The 20,885-nt window shown below is 49.4% G+C and overlaps 1 protein-coding gene across 1 annotated transcript; it reads left to right on the top strand.

Annotated features, from left to right (window-relative positions):
- The first annotated feature begins 1,097 nt into the window (after positions 1-1,097).
- On the top strand, positions 1,098-19,347 carry Sft2d1 (SFT2 domain containing 1). The gene is made up of 8 exons (XM_006975906.4): positions 1,098-1,304; positions 10,364-10,450; positions 10,865-10,947; positions 12,226-12,307; positions 13,991-14,026; positions 15,437-15,495; positions 16,450-16,479; positions 18,871-19,347. Exons 1-8 carry the CDS (start codon positions 1,242-1,244, stop codon positions 18,908-18,910), a joined length of 480 nt encoding a protein of 159 aa, XP_006975968.1. The 5' UTR covers positions 1,098-1,241; the 3' UTR covers positions 18,911-19,347.
- The last annotated feature ends 1,538 nt before the right edge of the window (positions 19,348-20,885 follow it).

Here is a 20,885-nt window from a genome sequence, read left to right as displayed (position 1 = left end):
CTCAGGAGGCAGAGGCAGGAGGATCTTTGTGAGTTTGAGGCCAGCCTGGTCTGCAGAGCGAGATCCAGGAAAGGCACAAAGCTACAGAGGAACCCTGTCTCAAAAAACCAAAAAAAAAAAAAAAAAAAGACTCACAGATGGACTGGAGAGATGGCTCAGCAGTCCAGAGGTTCTCTGTTTCTTAGCATCCACATGGAAGCTCACAGCCTTCCCTAACTCCAGTTCCAGGGGATCCTGACACTTTCTTCTCTATGGCCTCTAAAGGCAGTGCATGAATGTAACACACAGCCATACCGGGAGGTAAAACAAACGTACATAATTTTTTTAAAAAATGACAGAAAGGGGGGGCGGGCACATATACATTAAATCAGAACACTAAAGGGTAAATTTTCAGGCAAAACTGGGTTGCTAAGTGGCTTTCTCACCTCTGTGACATATTCTAGGACCCAGCTGTTTATCCTTATTATAATTAACACCTATCATTTGTACAAATTAATGGTTTTCACTGTGACATTCCCACACACTTACACATCACCAGTGTTCATGACCCGCCACCAATTATTTTAAAGAACATACTGACTCCCTGAAATCGGGGTTTCAACTGCACTGTGACTGCTGGCACTTCCATCTGTCTTTGGAAGGCAGACAGCAGTTTTGTCTTGTTTTGTTTTTAATATAGAAGCGTTACTATACTTCAAAAGGAAAACGTGTAAACATACTCAAGGACGATTTTGTTGTACAATCGTTATCATTTTTATGACTTTTCAAAGGGCAAAAGGATGGGTTTTCGTACTTTTATTTTACCTGATCCGATTTTAAGGAGGAGGCTGTTAGTGGAGTCAAACATTTCATTACCACATCTTCAAACCAAAGCAATCGGGGCAGGCGAGGCACGCCACCGGACACTCTGTTTCTCGGCACCACGCAGGACAGACATGTCGTCCTGACTCTCAGCCCCTTCTGGAGAATCAGCCAGGAGGAGAAGGAAGCAACACCCACCCGCGACCACGAGCCCTCGGTGGGCCGGGGTGGATGCGCCGGAAGTGACGTACTCCGGACCACAATTACCTCCCCCCCACCCCGCCCCCAGCCGTATAAAGCGCGAGGAGGCGCGCATGCTTGAAGGAAGCGGAAGCCCGGATTTCCGGCTAGCGCGTGAAAGTGCGGGTTCCGGGCTTCCGGGTGGGCGTGCAGGGCAGCCGAGCACTTAGTGGCCCGCGGGGCGGCCCGAGGACAGGGCCATGGAGAAGTTGCGGCGCGTCCTGAGCGGGGAGGACGACGAGGAGCAAGGCCTGACGTCGCAGGTACGTCCCCGGCCGCGGCGACGGCGGGAGCGAGGGAGCGAGGGAGGAGGGCTGCGAACCGCCCGGGGGTCGCCGCCGAGCTCCCGGGGCTGCCCGCCCGGTCCCACCGCTTCGCTCTGGTCTTTCTCCGGACCCGCAACCGTGTGTCGCTGCCCCTGCACTGAGTTCTGGGGCACGGGCCTCGGGGGCCGGGCTGCCGGTTGCCAACCGAGGGATTCCAGGTCTCAGCTTAGCCCTATTTTATCTCTGAAGTTGTAATGAATGAGATCAGGGCCGGCACCTGGGCCAGAGACTGGGGAGGCGAGCACGGACGTGAAGCTACGCCGTGCTAAACGTTGCCTGTGAAGACAGCCCGCCTTAGCAAGGCATGCTTTTTTTTTATTATTATTATTATTATTATTATTATTATTATTATTATTAACAGAACCCTTGTGCTTGCATGTGACCCAGACATGAAACTTGATAAAGGCTCGCTTCCTCCACGAGAGTTTAAAATAGGCAAACAGGAACTGCTTTGTGTTTTGTTTGCTAGCACATCGTGGCGTGCGCTGGCACAGACGTGGAGCCCTTGGACTTGAGTTGTATTGCATGAAGAGCTTTTGTTTGTTCCTTTTTCGTTTTCGACTTCCTTCCTTGTTGGCAGGACTATGAGCGAGTCTGTGTTAAGACAAGCGAAATCTATATTGTGGTGTTCTCTTCTTTTTGAGACAAGGTCTCACTGTGTAGCCCTGGCTAGCCAGGAAATACAGAGGTTCGCCTGAGAACTGAAATCTGGATTGTAATTGCAATACAAAAGCCTATACATAGTAACATCAGAAACGGCAGTTCTTTGGCTTATCCGAGTTGCTTGGTAGTAACAACTGTTTCATGCTTCGCTCTTTTTTTTTTTATTAAGAATTTTTTTATTCACTTTACATACCAGTCACAGATCCCCCTCTCTTCCCCATGCTTCACTCTTTACTGCTTCACTGGTTACTGTGCTGTAACCATAACCACAGGTAGCCATTTAAATTGAGACGTTAAAAATTAAAATGCATTTTCTTAGCTGGACAGCCCAACTTTAAGTGTTGAGTAGCAGGTGGTCAATGGTTGCTGTTGAGACACTGCACATAGGAAAGGTCTCCACTGCAGGGATGGTGTCAGTGCTCTTCTAAACTGTGGGCACAAGGAAGTGATCTTGTTGAAGCTGACAGAAAAAAAAGTGTGTAGAGAAGAAATTGATCAAAGGTCAAGGGGCTGGAGGTGATAGGCTGTAAGTGTGAAGTGATTATTCACTGCAGCAGATCCTCAAGTTACCACGTAGTTGGCACTATCAGTGAGTTAATAGTGACCAACAGAGGCCTCTGGTGCACAAAATCTACATCTCAAACAAGGGAACGGGTAGCAAACAAGCATTCAGTACAAACATCTTCCGTATTGGCCTTCAACATGGCTCTTGGGTGTTCTTTGGGTCATTGAAGACTTGCACATTAAGACTCACTAATTTATCCCTTGAAAAATGGAACTCCGTGGGCCTTGCGGCCCTCTCCTCTGTGGAAATGAATACCCATTTCTGATTCTTTGGCTAAACATCAGCAAATACCATAGTGCAAAAGAAAACCCAGAGGCCCAGAAGTCTGAGATGGAGGGAACTTCAATCTGAGCAGGCCCTGGCTGAAGCCTGAGAGACCATCTCTGGGGAGCAGAGGAAACCTGACCCAAGCAGCTGATGAACTGGCCTCAGGCAAGGTTTCTTTGACTACAAAATAAGAATCAGCCCTTCCCTGGAAAGCCCAGTGCACACACACTGTTCCTGAAGTTGCTTGGGAATATCTGGAAGATGGATTGTTCTCACAGGCTCGCAGATTCTAGTTCCTTGTCGGCCTAATTCCCTTCCCGTACTCTCAGGATGAAGATTGCTTCTGCTCCAAGTAAGTCACCTCACACACTCCACAAGCCCAGGGCTCGTCAGCAGCTTGACTTCCAGTTCTCCACGTTTGCTTCCAGAAATGTGCTCAGATGGCTTTCTGTGAGGCCAGTAAGGGTTGACAAACTCCCTGTGCCTCTCCGGGTGCTGAGATGAGCCTCCCATTATTCCCCTTGGAAGTGTTAAGGGCAGGTCTGTGATGCCGCCGCGCTTGGTGGAAGACGAGCCTTTTTGTGTCACTTTGGCTGGAAAGGTAAAGTGGGCAGAGAAGCTTAAGGTCCCCATATTGCATAGGGTAGTCAGCCTCCCTGTTAGGGTGCAGAGCCTAAGAACAGTGGCCTGTGTGTGCTAGGCCAGTGAGGAAACCTCGGTGACTGGGACAGAGGGAAAGGGGGACAAGTGTAGGAGACAAAGGCTGGCAGGCAGAAGTGGGGTTCTGGATCCCATTGCGTCTCCTAGGCTGTGGGGATGGTAGCTTTGCTGTGAGGGGTGAGCTACTGTATTGGTCATTTTTCTATCGCTGACCGAAGTACCTGACAGGAACTGTGTAAGGCGAGGGAAGATACCTTGTGGTTCAACGTTTTTAAAGGCTGTAGTCTGTCATGGTGGACGGTTCAGTTCTTGGTAGCAGGGATATATGGCAGAGGGCACTCACGTCACAGCCCCAGGAAGGAGAGGCAGAAGTCAAGAAGGATACAACCCTCATAGGGACCATCCCTGAGTGACTTCTGCCAACTAGGCCTTACCATCTCAAGTTCCAGAACCTTCCAGAGTAGTAGAGGCTGAAAGTATGAGCCTGTTCTTGAGGGAGATCTCAGCTGTGTTGATTCAGTACTTTTCTTTTCTTTTTTTAAAGATTTTTTGCTTTATATGTATAAGTGTTTTGCTCTGGAAGAGCAGCCAGGATGGCCTAGCTAAGAGAGAAGCTTGGGTCATTGGAGGAGAAATTAAAAATTCAGAATTCGCAAGGGTTGCTTGTTCAGTAGTGAAGCCACTGGATCAAGACTTGAGAGATGAGAAGACAATCGTGACTCCAAGGGTGACAGGTGTGACAGTGATGAGGAACCGGAGTGCAGTGCCCTGGTGGCCTTGAAAGTAGTAGGTGTCTCCAGGGAGGGGCATGGCCTGGCCCACGGCTTGTTCTGCAGGGTGTGTGGGGAGAACACAGGCCCTGGGGATGGGGCGGCGGAAGTTGAAGGATGCTTAGAAGATGCTGAGGACCAGCAGGTTTGTGTGTAGAGTCCAGGATGGTCTCAGATTGTGGGTGCCCAGGCTTAGCAGGGATGAGGGAGTCCTGAGTCACGGTGAGCCTGTGCAGCAGGATGGAGTAGGTCCTCTAAATGGATGGTTCCGTGCCTGTCCAGGGGCTGAGTGAGACAAGGGTATCTGGGCATGCTGGGGTTTAAGCTACTCCATCCTGCTGCTGGTGGGCTTGAGGCCCAGGGTTGACTAGAAGCTAGGGTTCTGGGCCCTCCTGAGGAGGTGTCTAGGAGGGCTTCCTAGAGTGAAAGGCCTGACCAGGCCTCACAGAACGCCATCCTGCTCTCCTACCACTGTGGCTCCTAGAGTTAAACCCAGATTAGCTCTTCAGGCCTGCATTGGCCTGGGCCCAGCCTCCTTCTCCACCTGCCAGGACTCACTGTGCTTCAGATATCTCGGCTCCCTTGGCTGAGGCTTTTCCTACCTGTACAACTTGGCAGTCTTTGGCAAGATCTTTTTTCTGGAATGCCCCCACCTGGCTCTTCAAGTGGGGTCAGCACTCAAACATCTTCAGAGAGACCAGTCCTGTTCCTAACTACTCTCCTGTTTGTGTCTGTCATCTGTTCTCCCGTTGACTGCCTGTCCCCCGGTTCATGTAAGCACCACAAGGCTGAGACCTGTGTGAATTAAATCCTAACAGGTATCTGCCATGAGCTGTGTGTTCCTGGACCTTGACCAGAAGTCAAAGACTGGGTGGCTTAGAAACCACAGACATTTATTTTTCACCATTCTAGGGGATGGCTGTCCCAAGATCATAGTCACAGCAGAATCTGTGTCTACTGAGGGCCATGGATGTACCGTTCCACTTTCAGTGGAAGAGGTGTGAGAGTTCCCTGGACCTCTTTGGAAAGGAAACTAATCCTATGCCAAAGGTTCCGTTCCCGTGTCCTGCGTGTCTCAGGCCCCACGTTCTAGCACCACTGTCTAGAGGGTGAGGATTTGGGGAGCGCTGACATGACATCATAGCACAGGGTTGGATGTAAGTCGTTTGCTTGTGGATGACTAGTCCATGTCAACAAAGGGAAATAATGTCATGTTTCCCCTTAAAGTTTGCTACATGGAAGATGGTAACAACAGCCCCGGTTATATAACCAAACTGTGGCTGTCTGAGAAGACTATGACTGTAACCTGCCATGGTCCTGTGAAACATTTAGTCACCCTTTTTCTGTCGTATAACTCCAGAAATTCACGTAATCTCTGAGATGACAGTCTTCTCTATGCTGTGAGCTGAGGCCTCTAGGTAGCTGCAGGCTTGGGACAGTCACATAAAAAGACAAAGTGGCTAAGATTCGAGAATCAGGTCCTTCAACCCCATCCTCAGGGTCAGGCAGTGTGAATGAATGGTCACAGCCAGTGGGAGCTACAGGTCAGGAGCTCCCGTCAGAGCCTGTGGCGCTTCAGGCCTGTATGGGGTGGCAGCTTCCCATGAGGCTGCATCACAGTGGTCAGTCAGGCCTGACCAGTATTGTCCAGTGCTGCATTCTGAGTGTACCCCCAAATGTGTATGTTAAAACCTGACTCCCAGTGAGATAGTGTTAAGAGACCCCAGGGAGACCATTTTCCCTTCCATCATGTGAGGAGGCGACAGGAAGGTGCCACCTGTGAACCAGTGTCCTCACCCGACACCATGTCTACTGACACTGGATCTTAGACTCCCAGCATCCAGAATCATGAGAAATAAATTCACCTTGTTTGTAAGTTACCCAGGTGGTAGTGTTTTGTTACAGCATACAGCATACAAGGTCTCGCTACAGAGCTCTGGCTGTACTGGAACTCGCTATGGAGACAGGCCTGGTTTAGAACTCAGAGATCCTCCTGTCTCTGCCTCCCAAATGTTAGAATTAAAGACAGGCATTACCATGGCTGGTCAGTGTACACGTTGTTTGTTTTTACTGAGGAACTGAGCCCCTCACCTCGCACTCACAGCTACTCACATCACCTCGCACTCACAGCTACTCACATCACCTAGCACTCATGGCTACTCACATCACCTAGCACTCACGGCTGCTCACATCACCTAGCACTCATGGCTACTCACATCACCCAGCACTCACGGCTGCTCACATCACCTAGCACCACAGCTACTCTCATGGTAGCTCTCTAGCCAGTGGGTGGATGGATGGATGTGGAGGCTGGAGGGAGCCATCAGGTGAGATTTTTGTTTTAAGGTAGAAGAGTCCTGAGGGCATTTAGAAGTAGGCTGTCGGGGGAGAGAGTGGTTCAGTAGAGAGGAAACCTGGAGTGTCAGTTCCTGCACAGGGGCTGAGGGGTGGGGCCCTAAAGCAGGTAGGCAAGTGTGTACCTGGGAGAGGTAGGAAGAGCCCCTCCCTGGGAGCCAAGGCAGGGTCAGGCAGGGGCCTGGCTGCTCTTGTAGGTGGGTGTCTTAGTTACTTTTCTGTTGCTGTGGTAAGACATCCTGATCAAGACAACTTCGAGAAGGAAGTGTATTTGAGGCTTACAGTTTGAGGGGGGCGTGGCCATCACAGTAGGAAGGTGGGCAGCAGGCGGGTGGGCAAGGCTCCGAAGCGGTGGCTGAGAACTCACATCTCAGACACAGCCACAAGGCAGGGAGAGCCAGCTGGGAATGGTGTGGGCTTTTGAAACCTCAAAGTCCACCCCCAGCGACATACGTCTGCCAAGGCCGTACCCCCAATCCTGCCCAGACAGTTCCACCAAAGAGCATTCAGAGTCTGAGCCTCTGGACTGTTCTCGTGTTGGATGAAGACATCACGGCAGCTGTGAGCAGGTTTCCTCTGCCACCTTCAGTTTTCTCTGTTGTCGGTAGGTGCAGTGTCTGCCTGAGGTGTCTGTTTAAGTAGAGCTGGGGGCCTGAGATATAGTTAAGTGTTACGTAGAAGGCGGGTTGAGAGAGTGGGGTGTGTGTGTGTGTGGAGCGATCAGAGGCCGAGTGGCCTTCTGGCAGCCCAGAAAAGTTGGTGACATACTGACATACCTCTGTCCTCCACTATGCTCAACCCAGGAGCTCAGGGAAGCAGGCTTGATGCAGAGTAAGAAGCCCAAAGTGGAGGCAACAGGAAGAGAACTTTGGGTGTTGTCTTGAAATGGTATGAAAATATAATTGCCACTAAAATGAAGGGAAGCTGAGAGCCCTGTTGGGGGCTGTGAGGCACTAGGACACTTTTGTTGTTGTTTTTTAAGATTGATTTATTTTATTTTTGTGTGTATGAGTGCTTTCCTGTGTGCATTTATGCACACCATGTGCATCTCTGATGACCACCGCTGCCAGAAAAAAGCATCTGATACCCTGGAACTCGAGCTAGGAATGGTGACCACTATTTAGGTGCTGGGAGTTGGACCCAGGTCCAGTACAAGAGCTCTTAGCTGCTGAGCCATCTCTCCAGCCCCAAGACTGGGGTTTTTGAGCAAGGATTTCAGAGATAGGGTAATTGCAAGGAGAGAGGGGGCTCTGGTTGGTGGGTAGAATGAAAAGAGAAAAACCACTGGAGGAAGGATCGGCTGTCCATGTTGAATATGGAGATCACACAAGACCCACCATGTGGCTGGGGTTGGCCTTGTGGCCAGGAGTCCTGAAGAAGAGGCAAAAAGTTAGTCAGGGCCTAGGCAACAAATGTTTGGGACAGAGGGGCTCTCTATCCCATGACCCCAGGGGAAAGGCTGCGGCATCAGGTGCACTGCTCAGATGGCCCTGAGGAGCAGGGCCTCCAGCTTCTGCTGATTGGTGTCTCTTTTATGCTAGTGGGAGAGGAATGGAGGGGCGTACACAAATTAGAGCTCTTGTCAGTTGAGAGCTTCAGCGTGTGTTCTCTTGAGAACTGGACTCTGGTCTCTGCCCTCTGCACTCTTCTGGCAGTACAGGAGGTATAGCCTGAGCATTAGCCAATTCATCAGGTGCAGAGGTGGCTTCAACAGTGTGGTGGGTGTGTTTGTTCTCAGTGCCCGTACCACTGAGGAATCGGCATCCGTGGTTCATCTTTCGGGCCTGATTCCTCCCTGTGTCTTATCAGTTGAGTGTGATGGCAAGAGGTCCTCGAGAATAGAAAAAGTGGCTCTGTTTTCCTGTGTCCTGCTCGGCCTTCAGCAGCTTATAAAATAATCACTCAGAGGCTTAATACTAATTACAGACTGTTTGGTCTATGGCTCAGGCTTCTTGCTAGCTAGCTCTTTCATCTTAAATTAACCCATTTCTATTAATCTGTTTTTGCCATGTGGCTGTGGCATTACCCAGTCTGTTGACATGTTGCTCCTTGGGTGCGGGCTCACATCTGCCCGACTCCACTCTCCTCTTTCCCTGTATTCAGTTTGGCTTTCCTGCCTAGCTATGTTCTGCCCTGCCATAGGCCAGAGCAGCTTTATTTGTCAACCAGTGAGAACAACACACATTCACAGCGTACAGAAAGACCATCCACAGCATGGCTCTTGCTTTACAAGAACTTTTTTTTGTTCCTTCTTCTGGTGACAAGTAAACCAATTGGTGGCAGTTGTGATGTGTGTTTTCTGAGACTAAAGAGGTGACAGATTATGGGTTGCTTCCCTTGGCTGTAAAGAAGCCTGTGGACACAGATGCTGCAGAGCTGGGAGGTTGGGGGAAAGGCTTCCTGCAAACTCGTGTCCTGTCCCCTTGAGGTTTCTGTACCCACCAGCATTGTTGGCTTGCGGACTCCATGTTGATAGCGGGACTGATACATGGATTATGCTGCATTTTTCAGATCGTCACATGGAAATGGTAGTAAGAGAGGGAAACTCACTATCGTACAGATAATTACATGAAACAGACCCCTGAAAAAGAACCATTATTTGAGCTTAGAAACAATGAAATGACTTAGGGTCTTAGAGAAAAGTAAAATCGAGTGTATTTTTCTTTTCTCCATAAATTCTAATGTCATTGCCAGATCGCAGCAACGTTTAGAAGTTGTGACTAGTGACCGTTACCACGTTTAACTGATAGTGAAAATTGGATGCATGTGTGACAGAGCATGTTGTTCTGATGTTTGTGACAGCAGAGTCTGAAGAATGAACCGTTAGGCCATTTGCTAAGGGATGTCACATTTGGGGTTTTTATTCTGTGGTTAAAATACACGGAGTGTATAAATCCCTGGTGAGAAGGGGCTTTGGGTGTCTGTAGGCTGTTCACTCTGTTTACAACCGTATGTCCAGTTAGGCTGTAGATGGGTGGCGTTGCTGAAATAAGAAGGTCTGAGTTAAAGTGCATTGCAAAGACATTTAAGGTACGTTGAGTGCATTGTATCATGCTGACAGAGGACTTACTGTTTTATCTGCTTTTCATGCTGCATAAGGATTCTCAGACGACCTGCTGAGGTAAGGAGTGGTACCAGGGGGATTGGAAGATGGCACACACGAGTTCCTGTTGGGATGTGCCCAGCCAGCTCCAGCAGTCTCCAGCATACTGACCGCCTGGCTTTATCCCAGTTTAAAGATGCGTCTTATGCATTGAGTTGGTCTCTCTAGATGAGCATGCATGTGCTGCACCCAGTGGGGCAGGACTTTGAGAAGAACAGTACTGTGATTAAACCTACCAGGTTGTTTCCCAGAATCATGTGATGTTTATTGTCCCTTAGAACCTCAGAAATGACCGCATTGCTTAGAGTAAAACAGAGTCAGGTCCACGTTCAAATGAATTTCCCGCCAGGCTTGGTGGTACATGCCTTTAATCTCAGCATCTGGGAGGCAGAGGCAGGCAGATCTCTCTGAGTTTGGGGCCAGCTTGGTCTATGAAGAGACTTCTAGGACAGCCAGAGCTACATAGAGAGACCCTGTCTAAAAAAATAAATAAATAAAATAAACCCAAAACAAAACAAAAAACCAGAAACAAAAAGCTTGCTTAATGTACATAGCATAGAGTCAGAGTCATACATGCAGACCTAATGTTCTCAATTGTCTCCTCTTCCCTAAGGTCCTGGACGCCTCATCCCTTAGCTTCAACACCAGATTGAAGTGGTTCATCATATGCTTTGTTGCTGGCATTTTCTTTTCAATCCTTGTGAGTTAAGACTTTGTCTGGTTTAATGTCTCTTAGATTATTTTGATGGAACACAGCGACCTTCAGTAAATGTGCAAGGACTAAAGAGGAGCAGAAATTAATGTTATGGTGATTTGAGGAAAATGTTAAAATTGTATTTTGGACACCAATTGGTGTTGAAACTGGACAGTCAGTAATTTAGATGTGTTTTATTAAGCCTGTTTTAACTTGGCATTCACACGAATACTTAGTTTCAGACCATGTTCTGACAGTGTGGAGTCACGTTTATGTACGCTGCTGGTTCAAGAGACCATGCTCCCACCTGTGTTTAGTCATGTGTTGTGTAGTACTCAGGATCAACTGCTGTAGAAGCACTTTCAAGTTTGAGGCTGTTAAGATGGCATTGTTATTAACTAACTCTAATTTCTGCTCTAGGGAACTGGTTTGCTGTGGCTTCCCAATGGCATTAAACTCTTTGCGGTATTTTACACCCTTGGCAACCTTGCTGCGCTGGCCAGGTGTGTGTACTTTGGCTTCTCAAGTGCCTTGTTTGTTGTTGGTACCAGATTTCCTTTCTAATAAGTTCTTTGTAGGTAGCATGTTTCTGTTGATTTTTCCCCCTGAGACAGGATTTCTTTGTGTAGCTGTGGCTGTCCTGAAACTCCTCTGTAGAACAGAATGTCCTTGAACTCACAGAGATCCTCCTGCCTCTACCTCCAGTGCTGGAATTAAAGGCATGCGCCACCACTGTGTGGCTCTTTACTGTTTATAAATGTCAATTCCACAGCAAAGTTTATGCTCATTCTGTAATGCTGCTGTGTATGACTGAGTACCAGGGATGCCACATGGCCAGTAGTGTGTTCAGGGAGCATCGAGCGCGACCCTCACACCTTGAGGCTAGATCCTAGCCTGGGGTGTTCTCCAGAGCTGCCCTCCAGTCCTGGCTCTTGTGGAGCGAAGGTTTTGTGAGGAAGCGCTCACACGGGAAGCTGTGGTGCAGTGCGGAGAACTGGGGGTGGTGAGCCGCGGGGACTGGGGACTGTTGGGGTGGGCTCTGGTGTTTCCGAGACTGTTGCTGTGTCGTGATGAGTAGAATGTCCTAGTCCAGTCTGTGCTGCCTTAACAACACCACAGGCTGTAAGAACAGACGTGTTTCTCACGTTTCTACAAGATCAGGGCCTCGGTTGTCCGCTGGGGGCTGCACCCTGTATCCCAGATTGCTTGCATGCAATACTGTGCTTGAAGGGTCACCTCAGGGCCTTGCTTCCACCCAGGTGACCTCTTCACCCCTTCACACGGTCATACCAATGTTACATTAAGGCCATGGCATGTCCTGAAGTGTCCTTTCAAAGTTAAGGGGGGAAAAAACCACGCATGGTGGACATGCATGTAATAGCCATCCTCTGGATGAGAAAGCAGAAAATCACAAAGTCTAGCCATCCTGGGCTGTGTAGCTAGACCTTGTCTCAAAATGACAACAAAAATGAAAAGAAATATCCGGCACTCAGGAGGCTGAGGCAGGAGAATTGTGAGTTTATGGCTAGCTCAGGCTACACAGAAAGACCCTGTCTCCAAGAAACAACAAAATTAAGTTAGGTGAGAAAGTCTCCAGCACAGGAGACTGAGGCAGGAGTGTGAGGTGTTTAAGGCCAGCCTGGGCATTGTCCCAGACAGCAACAAAGACAGCAGACCCACAGAAAAGGAAGGAAGAAGTAAAACAGCTCGCACAGTTAGTTGATAGCAATTTTCTGTTTGCATAGCCAGACTAGAGCCGTCTCTTCCTTTGTCTTGAATAGTACATGCTTCTTAATGGGACCCGTGAAGCAGCTGAAGAAAATGTTTGAAACGACAAGACTGCTTGCCACAATTATTATGCTTGTAAGTAAATAACGTTAATTTTATAAACTTTTGAAGTCTTTTCTGCGTTATTGCTGTGAGTACCTGTTCATGTTTGTGTTGCTCTAATGTTTCAAGGCTGTGTGATTAAAGAGTTTGACTTATACAGTATTGTCTGATATGATTGGCTGGGTGGTGCCTGCTTCCTGTTGCTTGCTTGCTATGTAGCTGGGAGCAGTTAGGAAAATCAGAGCTGGCTGTGTTTTCATTTACGTCTGTTGGGGTGTCTGTTCTTCAGAGGGTAAGGAGAGAAGGTGGACCTCTTCAGAATCCATCGGCTCTTCTCAGGAAGAAGCAGACTTCTAACTGTTGGCTTCTGTCTCTTCCTGTTTGTTGACTTGCTGTTGGGATGGTGTTGCGTCTCACCATGGCTGTTGCTCGGTGAAAGCTTGTACCACCCCACATGGCGAGGGTCTTGGGGTGCATTAGTTGGTGGGTGTTTGGTGTGGAGTGGGCAGGGAACCCAGGCTCACATCCCCCCCACCCACCCATCTTCCCTTGCCGGTCCACTTGGTCCTGATGTTGGGTTCTTAGAACCTTTGTGGTGCTTAAAGAAGTCAAGTTCCAGCATTAGCGGGTCCTTTTTTTTTTTCTCCTTTAGGAGGAGCTTTTAAAACACAAGCAACCTCTGTTACTTTCTAGATACAGAATATTTATTTAACTAGTTTGACATTCTGTCAGCTTGAACTCAGTTTGGCTTAATTATATTTTTTGTCAACAATATATTTTATATTCAACTTTAGTTTTATTTCCATTTTTACAGCTTTGGTCATTGAGTTTCCTAGATCCACCTGTATCAGCACATGTATTTACATTTAACTTGATCGACTTTACTAGGAAATCACCTTCCACTCTCACTAAACTAAGAGATGCCCGTGTTTCTCTCGCGCTGGGCTCAGGGTTGCTTTACTGGTGATGCCTTGGCACTTAGCCTTTTTAGTGATGTACTCACACACGTGTTCAGTTGATAACTGTTAGAATGCTGGAAGCGTAAAACATCTCTTCGGGCCTGGCTGTTTCTGTGGCCCTCCCTGGCAGTGCATGGGTCACGTCCCTTTCCAGGGGATGTTGAACCTGAGCCGAGTCGCTGCCCGCACAGATTCCGCCTCACAGTAATGGTGGAGACAAGCCCCTGCCCCGGTGCAGAGCATCGGCAGCCCTCCCTCTTGTTAGAGGAGAGCTGAGCCCTAGGCAGGCCCTGAGCAAGCTCTGGCCTCTGAGCTGACATGGGCAGACTGGGGTCCCATCAGGCCTTCCTCCCTGGGACTCCCACTTGAGTTCTCCCTCGCCTGACCCGGGGGCATGGCTGTGCAGGGTGTGTGTCCCGCACTGTGCAGTGAGCATGTGGAGCATGCCGAGGAGTCGGCACTGCTGGTCACAGCTGTCGCAGGCATCAACCCAAGAGCCATAGGACGGCCATAGGACGGCCTCTGTGTTCTGAACTCACTCTTCAGAGTTGTTCCCTACACGTAACCAGCACGTAGTTTGTGCTTCCGTTTGCTGGAGCCGGGGAAGCTGCTGGGACAGGCTTAGGGTGACAACAGAGTCCACTGTCTCATTTACCCCATAATGTACTGTCTGGGCAATGAATGCAGAGGGTTTGTGCATTTTTGTTGGGCCCCTGGAGAACCTCAGATTGCTCATTAACTCTTTCCTTCCCTATAGCTCTGCTTCGTGTTTACCCTGTGCGCTGCTCTGTGGGTAAGTTATGTCAGCCATGCTGGCTTTCTGCTAACAGTCCTCACTCCACCATCATTTAGAATATCTCCGAGTCCAGTTTCATCAACCCCAGAGAATCGGTGTCCCTGAAACAAGGCTGGAGACATCCTGTTGGCTAGATGTGAGGTGGACTCTGCTGTTTACAGCCTACACAGAAGTTGTTAAGTGTAGGTCCCTGTGAGAACCCTCATGCTCTGACAGCAGCATCCTAGCTTGGGAAGAGCCTCGGCAAGGCCCTGTCCTCCGCTTTGCCTGCTGCAGACTCTGTGCCTCAGGGTGAAGCAGCAGTGCCATGGGGCAGACCGGAACCAGAAGAATCTCCTCCGTCAGGGCCGGGTGTGCTGGCGATGTCTTCAGTACACCTGGGAGGCAGAGGCAGACAGATCTTGAGTTTGTGCCAGCGAAGGGTCTCACTGTGTGTGGGTGTGCACGGTGCACAGGTGAAGTCAGAGGACAACCTGCAAGAGTCGTGTTCTCTTCCCAGTGTGGGTGCCAGGGATCAAACTCAGGTGTCAGGCTTGGCAAGCACACACCTTTACCCACTGGTTTGTCTTGATGACCCCTCCCCTAAAGGGCAGGGGATAGGCATGTAGCTCAGGGGTAGAGCACTTGTCCAGCTGGAGGCAAGTCCTGGATTTGATCTCAGTACTGCCCCCCCTCTTCCCCAGAAGACTAGGAATTCTCAAGTCATTATCTTAGAGCACTGTAGGAACTCCAGATTTTCCCAGAAAACTGAGCCGTGTACCTGTCCTTTAAAACACCCCAAGAGGCCAGGCGTGGTGTGCATGCCTGTACTCCCAGCACATGGGAGGCTGAGGCAGGGGGTTTGCTGAAGGTTCAAGGCCAGCCTGGGCTGTGTAGCACAAACACCTCCAGAAACCAAAAAATCTCGAGAAGGAACAGGGAGGCATTAGTAAACTTTATATGGTTTTAAATGTTGGTTCTTGCAAAGGTTCCATCAATTTATAGTTGTGTCCTTGAGGGGTTCCTATTTCCAGCCAGTGCACAACTGTAGGTCACGTGATGCTGTGTACTTCATAGCATTTACGATAATAGAGACGGCATTGGGAAGGAAATGTACTTCATGGGTGATGCTCAGGTGTTTAAATACATAGGGATAGCCGGGCGGTGGCGGCGCACGCCTTTAATCCCAGCACTCAGGAGGCAGAGGCAGGCAGATCTCTGTGAGTTCGAGGCCATCCTGGGCTACCAAGTGAGTTCCAGGAAAGGCGCAAAGCTACACAGAGAAACCCTGTCTCGAAAAACAAAAATAAATAAATAAATAAATACATAGGGATAACATTTAACAAATAGGGCTGTCCACTTTAAAGGGAAGTCTTGAACCTGTGTATAATGATAGTGTTTAAAATCCTATGTGTTCTTTGTTGCTAGTGGCGGAAGAAGGGGCTGGCCTTACTCTTCTGCATATTGCAGTTCCTGTCGATGACCTGGTAAGTCTCCTTATACCAGTTACAGGATAAAAATGGTCTAGGATGTTAGAAGCATTGTTTGGATCCTAGCAAGCCCTAGAAAAGGGGGTCAGAGGCCCGTGCCTGAGAGCCAGGCTCCTGCAAAGTCAGGTGGGATGAGGCCCATTCTGGATGCCTCGCTGGTACTTCAGAGAGAGCTGGGGTGGTAGTGTGCACTAGCCATGGAGGTGGGCTAGTGTAGGAAGAGAACTGATAGGAAATGCAGACAAAGACACTTGAATTCTAACAAGAGGAAAAGTGCAGGGTGAGCCTGGGGTGTCGATGCCCAGGCATTCTGTCTCTGTTGCTGTGTGACCCTTCCAGTCCGACCTCCGCTTCACAGCCCTGTGTGTCTTACTCTGCTCCTCACCTCTCTCCCTGTCAGGCATGTTTCCCTTGCTTGCCTCCTAGTGGTTGCAACCCTTCCCAACGCCTGTCACCAGCTGGACCCAGCTCTTCTTTTGGCTCTGTTCCTGCCTTTCCACTGAGATGTCACATCAGACTCGCCGTGTAGTGTTACTTGACTCTTCCTTGAAATGTGAAGAACCTAAGCTGAACCGCACAGGCTACTCTCTAAGATTGTGGCTTCTGTCTGATGTGTGCTTGGTTGGCTTTTCTCCAGGAAGTTGTCACAGTGATGTTAGCTTCTGCTGGAAGGATGAGAGGTTAACTTCCGCAGAAAGCATCAGCATCGCTGCACGTTTACTAAAACATTATCAGTGTGGGTGGAGCTCAGCGGGAGAGGACCTGGTTCCATCCCCAGCACAGCAAACCAGAACCCCACAAGCTCCTGGTTGATGATTGCCTGAGACTGGAGTCACAGTTTGAAAACCACTGTCCTGTGTTCCGCTGCTGAGGTGGCTGCGTAGTAGATGCGGCCAGTGGGAATGGGGGCAGTGGTGTAGAAGTGTCAACATCCTTGACTTTCTCTTGCAGGTACAGTCTGTCCTACATCCCATATGCAAGGTGAGCTCCTCTGATTTCCATCTTATTCCTTCTGGACATGAGTTCAAATAAATTCTCACATTAAGATGTTGATGGCTGGACATGGTGGCTCATACCTTTAACCCCACTTTTGTGAGTTCAAGGCCCATCTGGTCTACACAGTGAGCACCAGGCTAGTGAGGGCTACATGGTGAGACCCTGTCATAACAGCAGATATGTAGAGGCTTTTAATTAACTTTGATTCATTGCTTTAAGAACATTATTTTTAAGTATGATTTTATAAAGCTTGGCATATGAACTCCTTCAGGTGAACATCCTGATACACGTAACAGGTGGAGGGGTGCTTGTTCCTGCCTTGCTGTGTGAACACTAACAGGGACTTTGAAAAAGAAATCTGCATCTTTCTGTTCAGTAACTGAGAGCCCAGACTCCAGCAAGGCTAATTCTATTTTGGAAAACAATGGGGAAGTTATGGGGATCAAGGTGTAGAACATCAGTGTTCTCAGCCAGCGGGATGCTCACCAGGTGGGATAGGTGGACGTCCTCACCCACAGAAGCCTTCGTAGTCTACCTTGCTGAATCTGCATGCCCTTCTAGAGAAACAGTGACTTAGTTGGGAAGAAAAGCATGACTTAATTCCAGCCTTAAACCTGATAGATTTGAAAGGGGGGCAATGATTCTGGTGAGGTAGGGCTTTGTCTCTGGAATTTGAAGACACCTTATATATTTAAAAACCAGCAGAATTATATACCTAGTAAGATCTTCATTCACTGTGTTCTCTCCTGTGTGGAATCTGGCTATTTTAGTCTTTGTTCTAGACCCTCCCAGGTTTGGGTCTGGCCAGACAGTGGCGGGCCATCGTGGCGGGGGAAGTGTGAGCAAAGCCGCTTGCTCCAGAATCCAGAAAGTAGACAGTGAGTCAATGTGAATGAAGATCTTAACACCGTAAAACACTGTAAAAACCCCCCGGCCAGCAGCGACCGAGGGGAGGAGAGGGCTTATCTGACTTACACTCCTGGGTCACAGCCCATCACAAGAGAAGCCAGGGCAGGAACTCCAGCAGGAACTGGAAGCAGAAGCCATGGAGGATCATGGTTACTGCTTACTTGGGGACTTAGGCTGAGCCAGCTCTCTTACAAGGCTCAGGACCACTTCCCAGGGACCGGAACTGCCCACAGTGGGCTGAGCCCTCCTCCACCAATCAATCAAAGCAGCCCACAGACTTGCCCGCAGGCCAGTCTGATCGGAGCAGCCCCTCAGTTGAGAGTCCCTGGTGGTTCCAGAGTGTGCTAGGTTGACAGTTGAGCCTGTTTTCCAGCAAGCAGCAGGATTCTTCCGTTCTTCTCCATGGCTGGAGAGATGGTTCAGGGGTGTTTGCTGTTCCCCCAGAGGACCACATCATCCATGGTCAGGTGGCTCATAACTGACTGTAGCTCCAGAGCCGAGGGATCTGTTTTTCTTTTCTGGACTTTGCAACCAACCCACACTCATGACAAACTACGCAGAAAAATAAATCTTAAACAAACAAACAAAACAAAACAAAACAACAACAAAAACCTTCCACTGTGTATGTACACCACATTTTCTTCGTTCACACCCACTGTTGGACATGTATGGGCTGATTATATGCTAGTAAAAATTCCTGTGATAAATACCTTTGCAAAAATCAGCAAAAATACTTTAAAAGCACTTGCAAGTATTTAAGTGATTCCCAGCAAAGTTTTGGTTCCTTGGGAATGTGCACGTTCACTGCATTTTCTCTTTCCTTCGGCTAGTGTGTGGAGGCCCTGCTGGTCCCTGCACACTGCTCCTGGCTAGTGTGTGGAGGGCCCTGCACACTGCTCCTGGCTAGTGTGTGGAGGGCCCTGCACACTGCTCCTGGCTAGTGTGTGGAGGGCCCTGCACACTGCTCCTGGCTAGTGTGTGGAGGGCCCTGCACACTGCTCCTGGCTAGTGTGTGGAGGCCCTGCACACCGCTCCTGGCTAGTGTGTGGAGGCCCTGCTGGTCCCCGCACACTGCTCCTGGCTAGTGTGTGGAGGGCCTGCACACCGCTCCTGGCTAGTGTGTGGAGGCCCTGCTGGTCCCCGCACACTGCTCCTGGCTAGTGTGTGGAGGCCCTGCTGGTCCCCGCACACTGCTCCTGGCTAGTGTGTGGAGGTCCCTGCACACTGCTCCTGGCTAGTGTGTGGAGGCCCTGCTGGTCCCCGCACACTGCTCCTGGCTAGTGTGTGGAGGTCCCTGCACACTGCTCCTGGCTAGTGTGTGGAGGTCCCTGCACACTGCTCCTGGCTAGTGTGTGGAGGCCCTGCTGGTCCTGCACACCGCTCCTGGCTAGTGTGTGGAGGCCCTGCTGGCCCTGCCCACCACTCCTCTGGAATGCACTCATTCACTGCTTTTCCTCTCTCCCTCAGGGACGCGGTGCTCAAGTGCTGCTCCTCGATCTTGAGTTGAGTTGAAAGTCGCGTCTGCTCAGCCAGCAGAAGTGCTGGGAATGGTGCTGATGTGCCTCAGTGATCACTCCAGAGATGGCGCAGCCTCAGACCACGCCATGTCCTGGTGAACTGCGCTTGCATAGCCCTCCGTTCCCTGGCCATTAACCTCTTCTCCAGAGACAAGGAGATTATAATCATTGCCACTTGTAAATAATCTTGCTCCGTTTTTAATCTTCACAGACAGCTTTTGAAATGTGAATATTTAAGGTATAAACCTGTGTTGTAAGATATATCCAGCTTATTTGGCTTTTTAGATGGTCTACAATTTAAAAAATTTTTTTTAACTTTAAAAATGTGAAACTTGATATACTTTAAGCTTAAAATTACTTATTACATGTAATAAAAAGTAATATATGTATCTTTACAGTTTGAAATAAACCTGCTCCTACAAATGTACCATTTTCGGATCAACTTTACAATACTGTAAGTAGCTTAGCTCATTGAAGTTCAGCGCAGACTCTGTGTAAGGTGCCGCTGCCGCCTGTGAGAAGTGACAGAGTAGGGTGTCACAGGACTGGAAACCAGCTGGGCAGAAGTCCAGGGACCAGACATGCACGTTGTCAACCCCAGCTATCGGGAGACCAGGGGGATCTCTGAGTCCAAGACTATCCAGAGCTACACAGTGAGGCTGTTTCAAAACAAAACAAACAACCCTCCCACCCCCACCCCCCAAAAAAAACCGGTCCAAGGAGGGATGTGAGGGCTGCTGGTCAGAAGGTGGCCCAGAGCTGGCAAGGACAGGGTACTGCTGTCATTGGAAGGTAAGGATGGGGAGGAGGAGGAAGGGGTTTAGTCATCACAAAGATGGGGGGTGGTGGGGGAACAGGGTATGAGGAAGCAGTGGCTGGGTGCTGTCTCCTTCAGGTCCCCTGGGCTGGTGGTAGCCCTGTCTGTGGGAGCAGGAGTCCATTTGTGGGCACAGGGTGAGTAGGCACACACCAGAATGTGCAGCTCAGGCAGGTACAAATGAAGAGGGAAGGTGGCCTGTGCTTGTGTTGTTAGCTTGGTGGGTGGGACAGTAGTTGTGTATGGAGATGAGTCCGTAGGACAGGGTGGAGAAGGCAGGGCATCGTGAGCGATTCACACTGCTCAGTATTTCAAAGTACAGAAATGGTGGGAGGACACAGGCAACTGGGGCACTCAGGAACTTTGGCCTTGGGGGGATAGAGAAATGACTGATTGAGGGCACATGCTGCTCTCTATGGTGATATTTTATTTGTATTCAAATGTTATTTGTATGTTAATAAATAAAGTTGCCCAGGGGTCAGAGCTATTAGCAAGCCATAGGAAAGCAGGGCAGTGGTGGCGTACGCTTGTAATCCCAGCACTTGGTAGGCAGAGCTAGGTAAGTCTCTGTGTGTTCAGGGATACAGCCAGTATTGGATACACCTGCCTTTAATCTCAATACCAATCAATAGAAAACCTGGAGGTCTGTACAGACAGGCTGTGACGAGGCGGTCATTTGGTTGGGTTTACAACCAATGAGAAGGCAGAACAGAAACACTATAAAAAGACAGACACACAGGAATTAGCTCTGGTTTGGAGAGGTAGGAACATCACAGGAGGAAGGGTAAGGTTTTGGCTCTTGGCTCTGACCTCTTGGTTTTCTTCTTTGCATTGGCTCTGTGTTTCTTATTTAATAAGACGGTCGGTTACATCTACAGCTCTCCAGGGACCTGAGCTCAATTCCTAGCACCCACATGGTGGCTCACAACCATCTTCAACTCCAGTTCCAGAGCCTCCTCCTGGCCTCCAGCAGCACCACATCACATGGTGACCAGACATACACATAAGCAGAACACTCACACACATACACATAAATATTTAAGGTAAGCCTGCAGAATGAGGGTTCCGCCCAGCCTGGAGCCTCTTTGGAGCTGTGTTCCACGTTGGTGCCAGGGATAACAGACATCGCCTGCCTTACAGAGGCCTGG

This window comes from Peromyscus maniculatus, chromosome 16 (assembly GCF_049852395.1).
Source record: "Peromyscus maniculatus bairdii isolate BWxNUB_F1_BW_parent chromosome 16, HU_Pman_BW_mat_3.1, whole genome shotgun sequence".
NCBI lineage: Eukaryota > Metazoa > Chordata > Mammalia > Rodentia > Cricetidae > Peromyscus > Peromyscus maniculatus.
The sequence above is the reverse complement of the archived record's forward strand: the minus strand, read 5'-3'. Positions and strand labels throughout refer to the sequence as shown.